Source organism: Talpa occidentalis, unplaced genomic scaffold (genome assembly GCF_014898055.3).
Source record: "Talpa occidentalis isolate TD23 unplaced genomic scaffold, MPIMG_talOcc4v2.1 talOcc4.14, whole genome shotgun sequence".
Classification (NCBI taxonomy): domain Eukaryota; kingdom Metazoa; phylum Chordata; class Mammalia; order Eulipotyphla; family Talpidae; genus Talpa; species Talpa occidentalis.
In genome coordinates this window covers 34291287-34309167 of record NW_023601433.1, presented here as the reverse complement: position 1 = coordinate 34309167, position 17881 = coordinate 34291287, and the positions used below count along the sequence as shown (strand labels likewise).

The 17881-nt window shown below is 38.5% G+C and overlaps 1 protein-coding gene across 2 annotated transcripts in view; it reads right to left on the bottom strand.

Annotated features, from left to right (window-relative positions):
- Positions 1-6400: 6400 nt before the first annotated feature.
- The window catches only part of EXO1 (exonuclease 1), a 43461-nt gene continuing 31980 nt past the window's right edge, over positions 6401-17881 (bottom strand). The window contains exons 14-17 of one of the 2 annotated variants that reach the window (XM_054694921.1): positions 17055-17156; positions 11296-11486; positions 9105-9214; positions 6401-6515 (exon numbers count right to left, since the gene is read on the bottom strand). In XM_054694921.1, the coding sequence (XP_054550896.1) occupies positions 6424-6515; positions 9105-9214; positions 11296-11486; positions 17055-17156 (495 nt within the window). In that variant the 3' untranslated portion in view covers positions 6401-6423. The other variant, XM_037510286.2, reaches the window with a different exon arrangement.

Sequence of the window (17881 nt, the reverse complement as noted above, 5' to 3'; positions counted from 1 at the left end):
AGCCAGGATTAGGATATATCTGGTCATTTTTGTAGTTGGAGGACACCCTTGCTTTTATCTATTCAAACATGACTATGGAGTGGTCTTGGTTTTGTCTTTATCAAACTCTGTCATAGAGTAGTCTCTTTAGACGATCGATCCATACAATTGTGTTCACTGTAGAGAGTCACAGCCTCATTTTGTGTATGCAAACTGACTGCTCGTTGTCAGGGCTGCTCTTACACTGAAAGCTATCAAGGAGCAGAGAAGAGTTCTCAGGCAGGGTAATTTCAGTTGTGTTTTCCAGGAAATCTTGTGATTTCAGTGACAGCAGTGATATAATATACCTCTGTTTGTATCTTGCCTTGTCCTCTCCCTTACATAAGCCAGTTCTGCACCAAGACCTCATTTACATTTAATTTTTTTAATGCAATTAATTTTTCTTCAATCTTGCAGCATTTTTTTAATGAGGTTAACAACAATTGTGGTAAAACAATTTGGAAGGCTAAAATGAGTTTGCAGATATTTAGTATTATTACTGGCAGTATTATTATTAAGCTTGGGTTCTGGTGTTGGATTCTGCTCACTACAGAAAAGCAATGCGCAGAGACAGGACTTGAATCTATATTCTATTTTTCAGATCACTGGCCACTGACCTGAGAGAACTGTGGACACAGCACACTGAAGAAACTGTTCTGGCATCTAATCTCAAGCTGACCTTTTTACAATGAATTAGAAAGTGACAGTTGTACTCAGAACAGCCTATCATAGCTGTTTCTGGTATTTGTCATGTTCAGTCCCCAGAACTTCGTATCAGTTTCTAGGCCATCTTAACCTGGGCATGACTAATAGCATCAATGTCTGGCACTCATTCAGGCATCATGGGTTAGGACTCTCACTTCAAAATAAGTTTTAGTTCAAAGAAAACCAGTCATTATTCATATAGTGTGTACATGCTGCCTATGCTAGTTGTGTATGTGAAGATTCCTATAGTAGGTATGTTGGAACAGTATGTCCTGAAAAGACCCCACCCACTGATATTTTATGAACTCCATTCCTACGTCCACGCCAAAAAGATGCCAGGCGCTGGGCCTCCCTGGTGGCGCAAAGGGTTGGGACACAAACTATGAAGCTGACCACAGCCTCTGCAGCACAAGTTCTATCCCTGGCCAGCTAGGGAGCAACCCACATGGCACAGCAGTCCTCCCCTGTCTCGCCTGCTGCTCCCCTCAGCAGTGTATTTCTTCAGTCTGCCTGTTCTGCTCCCCATTCTGTCTCTGGTGAATCCTCTCACTTCCCGCATCTCTGGCCTGTACCCCCCATTCTTGTGTGCATAATTAAATAAATCTTTAAAAAGAAAAAACGATGCCAGGCACCAAGGACTACAACTCCCATCATGCCGAGAATGTCATTAATCTTGACTTCCTGAAGGGGGTGCTGCTGGAAACTCAGGGTGGAGTTAAGCATCCATGCTTGGTATAGAACAAACACATGTGGGTCTGTATTCACCTGGCGTTGCCTGCCTTCAGCATGCTCTCAGGGCCCCAGCTCAGACAGCATTACTGGTAGGAAGTATCGACCAACTGATCTCTTTCTGTGATCTCCCTCTTCTCATTTCCCTTGTAAATAAACCTTTTCATTAAGTTTTGCCTGTATTCTGTTCTTTGAGTATTGTCCTGAGTCCTTAAGAGTGTGGGTGAGGACTCGCACCCAGGATACCATTTCCCTTTGTGGCTGCCTGCAACAGGCCTAGTGCCCGGCCCTCCTTCCCTAGCCCTGTCAGTGCCAGCATCGTTCCTCATGCTAGGTCTCTCCCAGTATACTCTGTTCTCCATCAACATGAATGCTGACTCCACGGCAATGCTCCTAAGACAGGGCAACTGCTCCCTGAACGAGGAACTCTGTGAACAGTGTTGTGAAACCCTCTGATAAAAGACATATGCAGAAGTAAAATGAATTGTCTATTCCAGCCAAACTTCTGTTCAAGATTCTGTGGCTATAGCTGCTACTGACTATTCTGTTACCAGAAATCCTCTGCTTTTCTCTAGCCTTTCCCATTTCCTTCCTGGTGATTTGAGTCTTCACTCCAGACCCTGCTCCACCTGTCACTTGGGTCACTCCACTCACTGCCTCTGAGGTGACCTCATTTAGGTTCCAGTTGCCTTAACAGAAAGTGTTGAAAGGGCTCTATTGAAATTATGGACTTTCTTACTCTAAAGTCAGTGGTTCTTTTCTCTGGGTGACTAATTTAGAAACTTCTTCATTAGCATTCACATCAAAGACCCACGTTTAATGTTCCTAGTTACTCTAATCATATAGCTGTAAGTAATCACCCCTGCCCCATACCAGCCTTTCTGAGGATTCAGATACCCCATTAAGAGGTTTAAAATGGTTTCAGTCTTTAAAAACTGTTTGCTGGCCTACAATCTACAAAAGCTGGACAGGCGCCACCTGGTGATGGTGATTGAGTAGTTTCACCAAGAAAAAAAAACCGGCAACTATACAGAGACAAAATGACATTTTTCTCAAGGGAGATTTGAAAGAAGCAATTGCAATATCTCAGTTGAAGATACAGAGGCCCAGGGAGCCCTGTTCTTTTATCTAAGGTGTTATCATGACGTAGAACCAACTTGTAAAATGCATAAGGTATAATAACAGTGTAGTCTAAAAAGGGGAGGTTCTGTGTTCCCTGCCCCACCTACTAAATGGTAGAGCTGAGTGTTGAGGAGGCACTAAAAAGCATTTGGAAGAGAAGACTTGATGGGAAGACTTGGAGGGGGCACGTGGAGTAGAAGACATATGAAGAAGCTGTGCTTGCTTCACAGCCTTGGATTTGAACCAGGGACTTGGGGGACATGGAAGGAAATACTTGGAAAAGACATGGGTATGAGACTTAGGACATGTTGGGAGGTTGACAATGGCAGCTTTTATCTTGACTTGTATTTTGATTTCGCTACTTTACTTCTGGTCTTATCTGGCCCTTTTGGCCCATTTTACGGATCCCCACCAGAACGAGCCCTACACTTATGACAAGCTTTCAGGCCTCAGTGGCCCTGCTATAGTTCAACACTGTTTGACTGGGCATTTATCCACAAGGTTATGGGTAACTTTGAGTATTCACTGGAAAATTATATAATTTCTCTTCTATGCACAGTGATTCTATTAAAGCTCTTTTCTGTTGAAGGTCTTGTCTTATGCACTAAGAATATACTTTGGGGCCTCCCTGGTGGCGCAAGGGGTTAAGCACCACATTATGAAGCAATCTGCAGCCTCTGCAGCACAAGTTCGATCCCAGGCCAGCCAGGGTGAGGCAGACCTCTCCTGAATCACCTGCTGCATCCCTCATCAGTGTGTTTCAGTCAGCCTGCATTTTCTGTTCCCTGCTGTCTCTGGTGATCTTCTCACCCCCAGCATCTCTGGCCTGTACCCCAGCTCTTGTATGCATAAATAAATAAATCTTAAAAAAAAAATATATACTTTGTCTTTATGTGGTGAGTGGAAGAACATATTAAGAGCATGCATGTTGGGGGTCTTGAGCTGCCCTCAGTCTGCCAACTAACACAGGGACAGGAAATATAGACAGTTTTGTTAGATCTGATTTTATAAAAGATGGATAGGAAAAAGAAAATCCCATATGATTTGATCAGAGAAATAAAATATAAACTAGAAAAGGAGGTCAGTATCTAAATCACCCAGATAATTCCTTTGGCTATTGGGGACTCTTTCTGTGATTTATAAATTCTATAATACTTGTGTGTTGTCTTCAATTATTCTCTATGACCTCCATGACTATCTTTTTCTCACAGTGCATTGTAACTCCCTTGTAGAAGAGCCCTAAGATAATAACTGTAGGCAAATATAAGACTACTTTTCCTCCTTGATCTCTTTAAAATATAAATGACTTTTTAGAGCAAGGATTTATAACTGCATTATGTGGTGTAAAATATGCAGATTTATACATGTGACAACTGCAGAAAAGAAGTGGCTGGGAATGACCCTGCACAGCTTTAGGGTTTTTATACTTTATATGTAACACACATTACTAATTCTAGGTAGACTTGAAGTGTTGACTTTTTTTTAAGGATCACCAGGAGTTCACTGATAAAGGAATTGGGGCCTCAAAACTTCAAAAGCGAGCCCAGGTACAGATTAGTATGTTTGATTAGGGCCTCTCACAGTCTTAAGGCCATGGGGCTTTCACCTGGACACAGATGGCTAGTAGCTAGTTTGGTATAATTGATGCATTTGTCTGCTATTTTTCATTCCATCTAGTAAGCAAGTGAGGTTATCTCAGGCCCATACTCCTGCAGCAGTTAGAATCTGAGCAGGTCGGGTGTGAACACTGCTACTGTTTCCACTGGGTGTTGGGCATTTGACATGTGCAGTCAGTCCAGAAACTGTATGCCCACTTCAACTATCTGTCCTTCCAGGATAGGGTCTGATTAAGCAGTACTAAGACATCCCTCCAATTAAGGTCAAAGGAGATGCAGTTTTTAAAATCCTTTTATATTATCTGGATTGTCTGAGCACTTTCCAAGACTACTATAACTGTGGTTAGATCACTTAGAAAAGGGCACATTTACTTGGACTCGTCCATTTGGGCCAGATGCCTCTTGGAGAGGGCAGAGAAGGGAGTGAGAGGGCAACCTGGGAAGGATGCTAAGTTGGAGAGGGAGAAGGCGGCATGCAGAGGTGGCAGGAAAATGACTAAGCTAGTGCTTTTCATTCTCAGCAAGGCCTGGGGTAGGGAGGTTGCCTGAGAGGGGTCAGGGGTCTCTTCTGGGGCAGGTCCAAGGAGAGCCAAGGTATCGACACCAACCCGACAATCCTTACATAAGTCCAGGTTAGCCCTAGGGCCAAGAAGTTTCGAAAATAGAGACATCAGACCATTTTCCCTCATTAAAAAAAAAGATCAAGCTGCAAGATGGTGTAATACTCTAGGGTTCCATTTAGTGGCCACAATTTTCTCTCTGGCACTTTGTATAGAGGTTAGTTATAGTTGGGGGTCAGAGGTGTCCCAATGAAGGAGGATGCATCTCACAGGCATACCAAGGTATGGAAGTTGATCTTCCAACAAGGGAGAAAAGAGCACGTGGAGTGTATGGAGAATTAGTGGCGTCCCTTCAGGATTCTGCGGTACATGATCCTAGGTGGGGACAGGCACCCTTTCCTGGGCCCCTCAGCCTTAGCTGCCCCTTCTAGAGGGGGTTACCAAAGCAGTCTCTTTCCCGGATGAGAGGGACCACCCTGACCTGGAAAACAGTGACCAGAGAAATCATTCACTAATCCAGCAGTAGTTATACTGATAAAGAGACGATGTGACCAAATTATAAAGGAAGGGGGGCTGGGGGCCTCAGAGGAGAGGGGAGGAGGCGAGGGTTTTTGTGAAACTGGCAACATGTAAGTTGTTCTAAAGCTCTAAGAGTCCCTATGAAGGCAGGGGGCAGAGAGGTGGGATGAAGGGATTGGCAATGAGTCTGACAGTGCCCCGAGATTCAGCCGCCAACTTACAGGACCTCAGAGGACAGGAAACTGTGGAAAGGCAACAAGAGCGTGCAATTAGCAAGCCCAGACTATGAGGACAGGTGGATTAAATGCTCTGAGGCTGTAAGGCAAAGAAATGAGGGAAATTCCAGTTAAAAAAATGGACAAAGCTAGATCATGTAAGAAGGTACACTTTAGTGATAAAACAGAAATACACAACGAAGTACGCATTTCAGAATAGTGGTGGGGGTGGGTATTGACAGGACAAAGCACCTAGTGGAGGAGGCGTGGTGGGGATGGGATTCTGGGAATGGCTGGCAAATTTTTATGACCAAGGTGGTGTTTGCAAAGTTAATCTAGTAACAATATAATAACTTATTAACAATCTATAGCAAAAGCTAGGGCATTAGGGACTTAGTAATTTAAGCAATTAGCTGTTTTGTGAGGTTTTCCATATTTTAAAAATAATACTAGTATTAAGCTGAAGTTATATTTGATTGTAAGATGAATTATGTTATGTACCATTGAAAGAAAAAATGACATTCCATTAACTTCAAGACACAAACCTATACTTTTTTGAAAATTGTTACATTGTGTACCTCAGAATAGATGAAATGTAGTGATTAGACACCCAAATCCAGCATATTTCAAGCAACTATCTTCACTTTCAATGACTTGAAGTTTTTTTTTTTTTTAAATAGAGGCATGTTATTTATTTATTTATTTGTTCATTTTGTTTATACATGCACTGGGTACAGTCAGAAGCGCGGGAGGGTGAGAGAATTCACCAGAGCCAGAGCAGGGAGCAGAGCAGGCAGAAGACCGAAGTACACTGCTGAGGGGAGCAGCGGGCGGCAGGAGAGGTCTGCGCGCCATGTGGGACCCTCCTCTGGTGGCCGGGGAGCAGCCGGGGATCGAACCGGCGCCGCAGAGGCCGCGGGCAGGTTCGCAACCCAACGCTCAACCGCTGCGCCACTGGGGAGGCCCGACTTGAAGTTTTTTTGACAGTTGGCACCAGCAGGCTTGGTGGTGAAATTTTACAGGGACTACACCTGAGAGGAGAAAGCATACATTGTACAAAAATGAATGATGTAAAATATATATAAATAAAATATACTATATGAAAGAAACTAGACTTAAAAATCTACATATTATATGACTCCATTTACATGAAATGCACAGAACAGAAAAAAAAAAAAAGACACAAGGCACAACTAAGGGGAAGGTGAGGCAGGCACTGAAGAGAAGGGATAGAGCTTGAGTCTCAGCCCCATCTCCCTATTTAATGCTCTCTCTTTTGGGTTTGTTTTTTTTTTAAATTTATGCATACAAGAGCTGGAGTACAGGCCAGAGATGCAAGGGGTGATAGGATTCACCAGAGACAGAGTGGGGAACATAACAGGAAGATTAACTGAAATACACTGCCAAGGGGAGCAGTGGGTGAGACAGGAGAGGTCTGCTGTGCCATGTGGGTTGCTCCCTGGCCAGCGATTGAACTCGTGCTGCACAGGCTGCTGATTGCTTCATAGGGCAGTGCTCAACCCCTTGCGCCACCAGGAAGGCCCTCTTTCTGGGTTTTTAAAGCACATCTATCAGTCTGCTCAAATTGCCCTATAGCTCTTAATGCTGCAGTGTTTACATTCTACTGTTTTTCAATTTGTGTAATTTCTATTGATCATTTTCTTTTTTTTTTAAGATTCATTTATTTATTTATTTAGACAAGCACTGGGTACAGTCAGAAGCGCGGGAGGGTGAGAGAATTCACCAGAGCCAGAGCGGAGAGCAGAGCAGGCAGACTGATGAAGTACACTGCTGAGGGGAGCAGCGGGTGGCAGGAGAGGTCTGTCGCACCATGTGGGACACTCGCCCAATGGCCGGGGATAGAACCGGCGCTGCAGAGGCTGCAGGCAGCTTTGCAGCCCAGCGCTCAACCGCTGGGCCACCAGAGAAGCCCTATTGATCATTTCCAAGTTTACTGGTTCTTTCCTTGGCTCTTCATCTATGCTACTATATTTGTATTTCTAGCTTTTTTATTTTACTTACTGTTTCTGTGTCTTACTGACATTCCCTCATCTGCTCATACATCTTATTCACCTTTACCATGAGAACCATATCTATTTAAAGTTGTTTCTGGAATTTCCACTCTCTGGGTTATCTCGGAGTCTAGTTCTGCACCTTGTCTTAACAGTGCTTTCTTTTTTGTCTGTGTGTGTTTCAGTTTTTGATTGAGTGCCATCGGTTGATATGGAACATGAATGACTGAGGTGAACAGTATTTATGCATGGAGGTGAGCAAGACTCTCCAAGGTGGTTCGTGTGGGGCATTAGTAAAGTTCAGCAACAGGTTTAATTGGGTTTGTAGTTGCTGTAAGTTCTTCCTGTGTGACCTTTAGGAGAGGGCTGTGGTGCAGAAGTTTTATTTTGTTTTTTTGTATTCCAGCTCTCTCTTCAGTGCTCAGCCTTCTTCACGCACCTGTGGCTCACAGCCTTGCCCCTCTCCAATGGTGGGCGGTGGTTGCGCATCACTTGCTATTTATTTAATGATTAGCTTCAGTTTTGAGGGTAATATTGTTATGAACATATTAGTAATATTAAATTTTACAACCCACTGCACAATAGAAGCATTATTTTGTTTCTCAAATCCCAGGAAAATCCTACCAATCTGGTAGGATTTTTCTTCTTAAATTTGGTCTTCTCCACATTGACATTATTTTAATTTTTTTAAAAAACCTTCGATTACATTTTTTGTTCCATTCTGTCCTCTTTATTCAAGAGTCCTCTACTATATTTCATTTAAAAATTAAAATACTTTGGGGTCCCCTTCCTTTATCCTCTACATCTCATAAAACTTTTTGTAATTCCTCTACCAACTCTAACTTCACATCTTCCCTCGTGTAGTCAGTTTTCTCTCCAGGCATTCAGGCAAGATGTATGTAACAATGACTCTATGGCTTTAGTATCTTAAGTCACACATAGGGCAGTAGTCTTAAATACAGTGCACGTTTCAAAAAGATACATTAAGAAAAACACTATTATCAAGTTTAGGAATATTAATATAAGAATTAATATGAGAATTACTTTTGCTGAAAGTAATTTTCTTTCACTGTTTACCTATAACCCAGCCAAACTCTTGAGGGGTAACACCACTGTCCCATGTGTGCAATGGTCTATACCCTTCCCAACTACCCCTCCACCCCTAGCAACTTCATTTTCAATTCTACCCTGAAAGAGGACAAGCAAACAGAAAAAATTAAAGCTAGGAGAAAAACAGCGAATTCCTCTAAATAACATGATTACAGAATTGTGTTTTTTTCATTTACTCTCCTTGTACTTAACAAATATTTAGAGTAGATTTTTTATAAATTCCAGGAGACTTGCCTCGGTAATATTAACATTTTCAAAAACTGTCAATGATAAAATTAATTCTCTATGATCTTATGAAAATATGAAAAGAACATAAAAAACAATTATACAGCTAATATTAAAAATGTATTCTATTTTAAAATTGGCATAGATCTCAGAAGAAATCTTTCAGGCTGGTAACTGTCTCATTTCCAAACAGAGACTTCAAGTTGATAGAAATTCTCTTATAATAAGCAGTAGACTGCATTTATTGAAATATTGCTCTCTGAATATGCATACACTCAGATTTGTTAAATATATTCTCATCTGTTTCTGGAGTTAGTTGAATATTATCTTTGACTGGTGACAGGGGTTCTGGCTTCTTACAAGAAGGAAGTTTTTCTGAATTTCTGCAAAATAAAATGAAAAAATAAATTTAGTATTTTTTGGATCATGATTTTTAGAAAATAATCTCCCTGAACAAAATAAAAGGAATATGAAGCGAATAAAATTCTTTACTGTATCATCTGTTTCAACGTATTATATAATACATTTAAATTTTCCCCTGACCATGAAGAATAAAATATGAGTTCTTCTTCTTAGTGTCCCTTTCTGTTTTCAAAATAAGTACTAGACCATCACTATACATAGTAGCTATGAAAGAATGATTCCATTAAAGAAACTTTAGTTCTTTTCTCCTTAGTGGCCTTCTCAAGTCAAGCTAAGAACCAATATAACTGAAGCATGCACAAAAGTCTCTCCCCTCCCCTGCCATTCTCCTTTTTGCTGAACTGAAGCTCTATGCTTATACAAATTAATTCTATTTTAAAAACAACACAGGTAATTCTATCTCCTGTCAACAAGAATTCAACCTCAGTACGTCTTATTTTCTAAAAAGGATTTAAGAAAACTGTTGTTGTTCTCACCAATACTAACTATCACCAAGGCCCTTTTAGAGAGTTTGTAAGATCAACTCTATTTTCATATTTCACTTTATTTGCCTTTGCACTGACCATAATTGTATTCATGATCCAAAAGCAGAACCAAGTAAAGCTGCTAGCAGTTTAGCATGAATTAAGACAGTAGTACCAAACTGTACAAGGTACTAGTAGCATTTGTATTCTTCACTTGCGTGCATGTGTAGTTTTTTTTTTTTTAAAAAGGCATTCTCACCCTTAAGAACATTCTTGATGAAGTTTAGAAAAAATCATTAATTTTGTTAAATTGCAACCCTCTCAATGTCATAATACTCTGATAATATGGGAAACACATAAGTCACTTTTGTTGTATACTTAAGTATGATGGTTATCTCAAATGAAAGCATGTATATAACACTACGGTTACTCAAATTTAAATATCTGGCAAAGGACTTCTCTAAAATGAACAAAGATAACCAATTTGTTACAGCAAAGAAAACAACTAACAGATTTGTTACCAGGTATAAAATTCAAACTTTCAAGTGAAAACCAGAATTTTGGAGCATGTGTACTTGACAACTTCTCAATCTGGAAGCTAAACAGAATTAAACAAACCAATATTTTCCCAATGACAAATGCATGGCATAACAAAATCATGCATGAATGAAAGATGCAAGGTGCAAGAGAAACCAATGGATTATAATGTTACACAGAGTGAGACATTTCCAATTGAGGTGGTTTCACCTTCTACATTGCAATTAGCCTTTCAGAAACCACCAATTGTAAAATTTTACTTTAATAATGTAAAGGAAAATTTACAATTAGTCATTAAAACATACAGTTTCAACTACAAATATGTATAGAGCCAGATTTACTTCACATACTTTAACCAAAACATGTAATGCCCAAAAGATCAAAGACAAAAGCAGATAAAAGAATACAACTGAGCTCTATTAAACTAGACAGTAAACAAACAAACAAAAAAAGCAACTAGGCAATAAAGATTTGTAAATGACATTTCTATTAAGGGTTAATCCTATTATCATGTAATTTTTTCTTTTTTCTTTCATTTTTATTCTCAGCATATTTTCTTTACTGAGATCAAGAAAATTAACTATAAACCAGTGCCACTCTGTGGCTAATTTATAGTCTACCTGAAGGAAATATTGTGATTCAAAAAATAATGCAGATATATAGAAGGTCAATTATTTCAAAACAGCACTTGCTATATATAAGAAATCTGGTAAATTCATTATAGAAATTCTCCCCCTTTTAGATGTGATAGAGAAGCAAATTGCTTTAAATTCAGAAGTGTGCTTCTTACCCCAATGCCTAAAACAACTTTATTTTCACTATTTTCCTGAGAGATAAGAAAGCCTAGAAAAGAAATTTGCTTGACAATAAAGAGACTCCAAAGTCAGATTAAGAATTGAGAATTTTCAGTTTGCCATCCTCTTACTAAAAGAAGGTATAAAACTGAAGAGAAATGGATTCATATGAAATAGAAAGACAGGATTAAATCTACAGAGAAAAATAAATTATTGTATTTCAGAATAAGTAACAAGAAAACTCACTTTTTGAATCCAAAATTTTTCCAGAGCTCATTGATTTTTATCTGCAATCCTGGCGTGTTCTCAATATCATGATTTCTCTTCTGGATGTTGGCGGGCTTCTTACTCAGTCCACTGACTCTGGCAGGTACTAGAGGTTTTATCTTGGTTGTAGAAAGACTGTCCAGAGAACTTGATTTATACAGCCCAGGAATCTGAGGATTAAATGCCCATTTAAATACTATTATAACAACCATATTTAGTTAATTTAAAATTATTCTTTAGCCATTGGATAGAAAAATAAGCTATAAGTGATGTAAAAAATGTCATTTATAAATGTCTACTACAAAAATTGTCATAATAATTTTAACAGGCTATACATGAACCTTGCCCTAAATTTAAGTTATGGGAGTCCTGTTAGTTGGTAGCAGAGTGAAACCACAGAAGCTTGTCTCCTCCATATACTCACAACTAAACTGCAGCAGAACAAAGTCAATTCTTGAAGGAAAAACATATGACCACAGTATATACTTGGAACTAAGGTCCAGAAGAAAGGAGTAGGAAAAATTGTAAGGGAATGGTATTTATAGTAAATGCCGGGGCAGTACAACCACAAGAGCAGTGGCTATGGGAACCCCCTAGAGCTGCTGACTCAGGGGCATGTAACATCGGGGACTCGAGATCTGGCACTGCACTGAATAAGGGGTATGTGGAGTTAGTGCTCAAAACTAAGGGTGCACTTTTGGAGAGCTATAGGAGCGCAGGGGTGCAGTGTGAGGATTACTGACTTGAATCTGACTGGCTTAAAAAAAAAAAAAAATGCTGGATCACCTCACAGAGGAGGCTACTATTTGAAGTCTAGACTGGATTATTCAAAACACCTCCCATCTACTACTTCAGGGCTAAATCCACAAACATTCCATTATATCCAAACCTCATCAGAAACCCTCAAACAAAGGAAATAACACGAGACAGCTGAAAGGGAAACTAAACAAAACATAAAAGGAAGACCTCAAAAAACAAAACAAAAAAACCACCAAAAATCACAAATAGGTACTATTTCTCAATAATCACTTTAAATGTTAACAGCTTGAATTCACCAGTAAAAAGGTGTAGACCAGTTGAATAGATTTCAAAATGAAGTCCAACTCTTGTTTACAAGAAACCCATAATACCAACAAAGAAAAGCACAGATTTAAAGACTGGAAGATAATCCTACAAGAAAATGGCAACCAAAAAAAATCAGTAACAACTAAACTTAACATCAGATAAAGTAGATCTCTAGTTAACAGAGACAATAAAAGAGGACACTATATATTATAATTAAGGGCTTAATATAAGAATAAATAACACATTCATATATATGGAGCATTAGAATGGAGCACCAAGATACGGAAGACAAGTAGTAACATAACCAAACGGAGATATTGACAACACAATAACCCTACTAAGGCAAATTTACCATGTACAAAATGGACAGATCAAAAAAGACAAAGAATAAATAAGGAAACAGTATCTTTAAATGAAGAGTTTGATCAAACAGGCTTAACAGATACTTAACACTCCACCCAAAAACTGCTGCAAACACTTTTTTTTCAAGTGCACTTGGAATATTTTCAAGAATAGATCACATGATGGGACACAAATCAAATGTCAAAAATGCTATAAAGAGGGCCTCCCCTGGTGGCGCAGCGGTTGAGCACTGGGCTACGAAGTTGCCTGCAGCCTCTGCAGTGCCGGTTCAATCCCAGGCCTCAGGGCAAGGGTCCCACATGGCACGCAGACCTCTCCTGCCGCCCGCTGCTCCCCTCAGCAGTGTATTTCTTCGTCAGTCTGCCTGTTCTGCTCCCCATTCTGGCTCTGGTGAATTCTCTCAACCTCCCACGCTTCTGACTGTACCCAGTGCTTGTATAAATAAATTAATTAATTTTAAAAAAATAGCTGTACTTCATATCACACCTTTAAAAAAAAAACTATAAAGATTAAAATGATTATCAAGTACTGTCTCTGATCATAATGCCATAATAAAGTTAGAAATCAATTATAAAAAATAGCAACAGGAAAAGCTATTAATACATGGAAACTAAACATGCTACTAATAGCAACTGGATAAAAGAAATTAAAGCAGAAATAAAAAATTGCCTTGAGACAAATAATTCTGCTGAGGATACAGAGAAAAGGGAGCCCTATTATGCTATTGGTGGAAATGTGAACTAGTGAAACCATTATGGAAAGCAATTTGGGTTTATGTCAAAAAATTAAACATGGAAATACCCTATCACCTGGCAACTGCTCTGTTGGGCACATAACCACATACCATCAACAAAAATAATCCCACATAATCCACAATTTCACAGCAGGATTATTTACAATAGCCGGGGCATAGGAGCAACCTAAATTCCATCAATGAATAACAGGATGAAGAATATGTGGTATATCCACAATATGTATCCACATTAAGGCATAAAGAAAGATAAAATGTGACCATTGTCAATAAGTGGAGGGTATTTGAAAGAATGTGTAGTAAAGTATAGAAGAATGATAAAGACAAATATTGAACATTTACATAACAGATGATTCAATAAAGGAATATACTTACAGAAACTAGTGGACATCAATAAACACCATAAGGTTAGGAGAGGGGAACAGATACAGGGATAAAGGGATAGTGGTCAGGGAATAAAGTCAAAGAGTAAATAGTCTCCACTGGAGTAGTGGGAGATTTTGAAACCAAAGGAGCAGGCAAAGGTCCAAACCACGCAGACATGCCAAAATACAGCACGTGCAGTCAGGAGCAAATACAAGTAAGTCAAAGGCAGGTAAGAAATCTATCCCCCACCCTCCAAATTTAAATACCCACATTAAATTTTTGAGTGTATGAAAACATTTATAATAGGACTACTTTTTTCTTTAACCATATGCTGTATGTACTTTCACATCCATATTAAAAAGAAAAAGTTATAACAGAATAGGAAAAAGTCAGTCTCTTGCTCCCTCATTGCCTTTGTATTTTTTCTCATCTAACAATGTATTTTCTACTTAACAATGTATTTTGGAGATTTTTCCATTTCACATATAGGATGGAATTTTGTTTTGTATAGGCTGCCTTTTCTTTCATTTTATAAATGTGCCGTGATTAACTTCAGGGGTCTTTACTAACATATAGGTTGTTTCCATTGAAAGACTGATTTTTCTCCTATGGGAAATATGAAGTCATTAAAGTTTTGTTACTGTATTTTAGGACAGTAAGAGTGAGATATATAAAACAAGGGTTTAAAATTGAATCTGGAAGAGTGTATACAAAGAATGGAAAGGTTAAATATAAAAGATAAACTCTTGAATTAGAATGTTAGTTATGGAAAAAAGGGGAGAAAGCAAGAAACAAGGCAGAAAGAAACATTAGAATTTGGACAGGTACAGCTGTTTGGTTTATTATCTTTACCACGTGCAAGATAATGGAGGTGGTGGTTATAAAGATCAATCTTAAGATTTTGAAAGTAAACGACCAATAAAATAATATAGTTTCATATAACAAAACAATAAAAATGCTCTAAGAACTAGTTAGAGGTAAGAAAAACACAAGTGTGATTTTTAGATATTAAGATGGATATTGGAGATGAAGGGAGTGGAGTATTAGAGTTTTCACCAAAACAGTTAAAATTTTGACAATGTAAATTTCTGAGATCAAGAATAAGAGTAAAAAGATGATAATTAAGTCTCTAGACAAAACATCTTTTGGGGGCCTCCCTAGTGTGCAGGGATTAAGACACAACCTATGAAGCTATCCACAGCCAGTGCAGTACAAGTTCAATCCCAGGCCAGGGAGAAACCCACATGGCGCAGCAGACCTCTCCTGACTCACTCGCTGCTCCCCTCAGCAGTGTGTTTCAGTCAATCTGCCTGTTCTGTCCCCCACTCTGTCTCTGGTGAATCCTCTCACCCCCAATACCTCTGGCCTGTACCCCAGTTCTTGTATGCATAAATAAAATAAATCTTCAAAATGTTAAAAAAAAATTCTTTTGGGAAAGTTCCTTCTACGTCTGTAACTCTGTCACTGAAGGAAAACATACCATGCTACACCTATTATTTAATAACATAACTTTTCCTTTTCAAAGATTTTAAAGATGGTCTTATATTTACATATCTTAAATTTATATCTCTAATATATTTGGGATTTATATTTATACAATATGAGCTGGGGATCATCTTTCAAATAAATATAGACAATTTACTGAAAAATTTTAAAACTTCCATATGCTATTAGAAAAATAGTACAGGTTCACTAAAGAAAAGCATGAAAGATAAAAATGACAGGAAAAATTCACCTAAATCCCAACCACTTAAGAGTTAAAGTCAGTAATTTATTTGATAGTTGATTCCCTTATTTTTTTTAAGATTTATTTATTTATTTATGCATACAAGAGCTAGGGCCAGAGGTGCAGGGGGTGAGGGGACTCACCACCAGAGACAGAGTGGAGAACAGAACAGGGGGATTCACTGAAATTCAATGCTGAGGCGGGCAGCAAGTGAGACAGGAGAGTCTGCTGAGCCATGTGGGTTAACTTCCTGGCCAGAGATCGAATTCTTGCTGCAATAGCTGGTAATAGCTTGATAGCGCTGAGACTTTAATCCCTGTGTCACCAGGCAGGCCCTTCATTCCCTGATTTTTTAATAATTTCCAACTGTTCTAATTTTGCTATTGTAACCAGAGCAGGAATAAGTGTTCTTGTAGTTCTCATTATTTCCTTAGGCTTAAGTTCTAGAATGCACTTAACTAGGTTAAATTACTTGAACTCTTTCAAAATGCTTTCCAGAAATGGCAGACCAATATATACTCTTTTAAATATGTGATTATTCATTTCACTATATTCATTAAAAATAGTTCTCGGCGCCTCCCCGGTGGTGCTGCGGTTGAGCGCTGGGTTGCGAAGCTGCCTGCAGCCTCAGCTGCGCCAGTTCAATCCCAGGTCACCAGGCGAGGGTCCCACATGGCGCGCAGACCTCTCCTGCCGCCCGCTCCTCCCCTCAGCAGTGTGCTTCGTCACTCTGCCTGTTCTACTCTCCGCTCTGGCTCTGGTGAATTCTCTCACCCTCCGGCGCTTCTGACTGTACCCAGCGCTTGTATAAATAAATAAATATATCTTTAAAAAAAAAAGTTCTGAAAAATCTGAGGTAAGAAATTACATGTAATTATTAAAATTTGAAAATTTATTATGAATAAGATTAGGTATGCTTTTTATATGTTAATCAACCACTTGTTCTTTCTTTTATAGTCATATAGTTATATATATATTTTAAATATATATAGTTATATATTTTTTAAAAAACTAGCTTATCAATTTCTAGAAGACATTTTGGCAATATATATTCAAGGTTTTACATCACACATTCCTTTGGGCTAGAATTATCAATCCACTGAATTTATCCTTACAGAATAATAAAGAATGTACTCAAATATTTACCTCCAAGATCTCTACTGCAGTACTGTTTGCTATAGTAAAAAAATTTTAGGATAAATGACAAACACGAAAGGACTAGCTAATTCATATAGTGTCATATTACATAGCTATTATATATTTAGCTATGTAAGAACACAGATAAAGATTTTCATAATGCAGGAGTTTTCCTAATTTAAACATCTACACTTAAGAACATGGTCCTAGAAGATTTGAAAGTAGACGTTAAAATAAGAATACAGGCATTTCGATTTTTAATTATAGTTTTTTTTTTCTGGTAATAAGCATGCACTGCTTCTGAAGTTTAAAAATAATTGAATATTTTACCTTCTTCCTTAGAAGTATGTCCTTTTTTGAAAAATGAGATGAATGTAGCTTGGATTTCTGATTATCTTGATCACTAAGTGATTTAAAATTGCAATCAGACTCCTAGATCCCCCAGATCAAAAAATAAAATAAAATTAATTTTTATAACAAATTAATATTCAATAAAACAAAATAAAAACAGATCAAAGAAAAAGCACTGGATACAATCAAAGAAAATGAATCAAATGTAGAAAGAAAAAAATGCTATCAGTTTTACTTTAAGTTTTTTTAACTGAAGAACCCAACAAGATGTTTTAGCTAGAGAAGTAAATTGTATAAAACAAAGTATACATTTAAAATTGAAGGCTGGGCCTCCCCAGTGGTGCAGCGGTTGAGCACTGGGCTGCAAAGCTGCCCGCAGTCTCTGCAGAGCCAGTTCGATCCCCGGCCACGGGCGAGGGTCCCACATGGTGTGCAGAACTCTCCTGTTGTGCCTACTGCTCCCCTCAACAGTGTACTTCGTCAATCTGCCTGTTCTGCTCCCCGCTCTGGCTCTGGTAAATTCTCTCACCCTCCTGCGCTCCTGACTGTACCCAGTTCTTGTATAAATAAATCAATAAAATAAATAAAATAAAATTGAAGGCTTTTCTAAATTATTTCAGAAGTCTGTCAAATGTTATTTCAGATAACACAAGAGTCTCTTCCTGTAATACTGAGGCTTCTTTCACATTCAGCTAATAGTTTTCATAAATTATTAGCTACTGAAAGGCTAAACCAGTAATTCTATAGCTCTTTTTAATTGTATGACACATTCAGCATTAAAGAGATAAAAGGCACCGAACACTTTG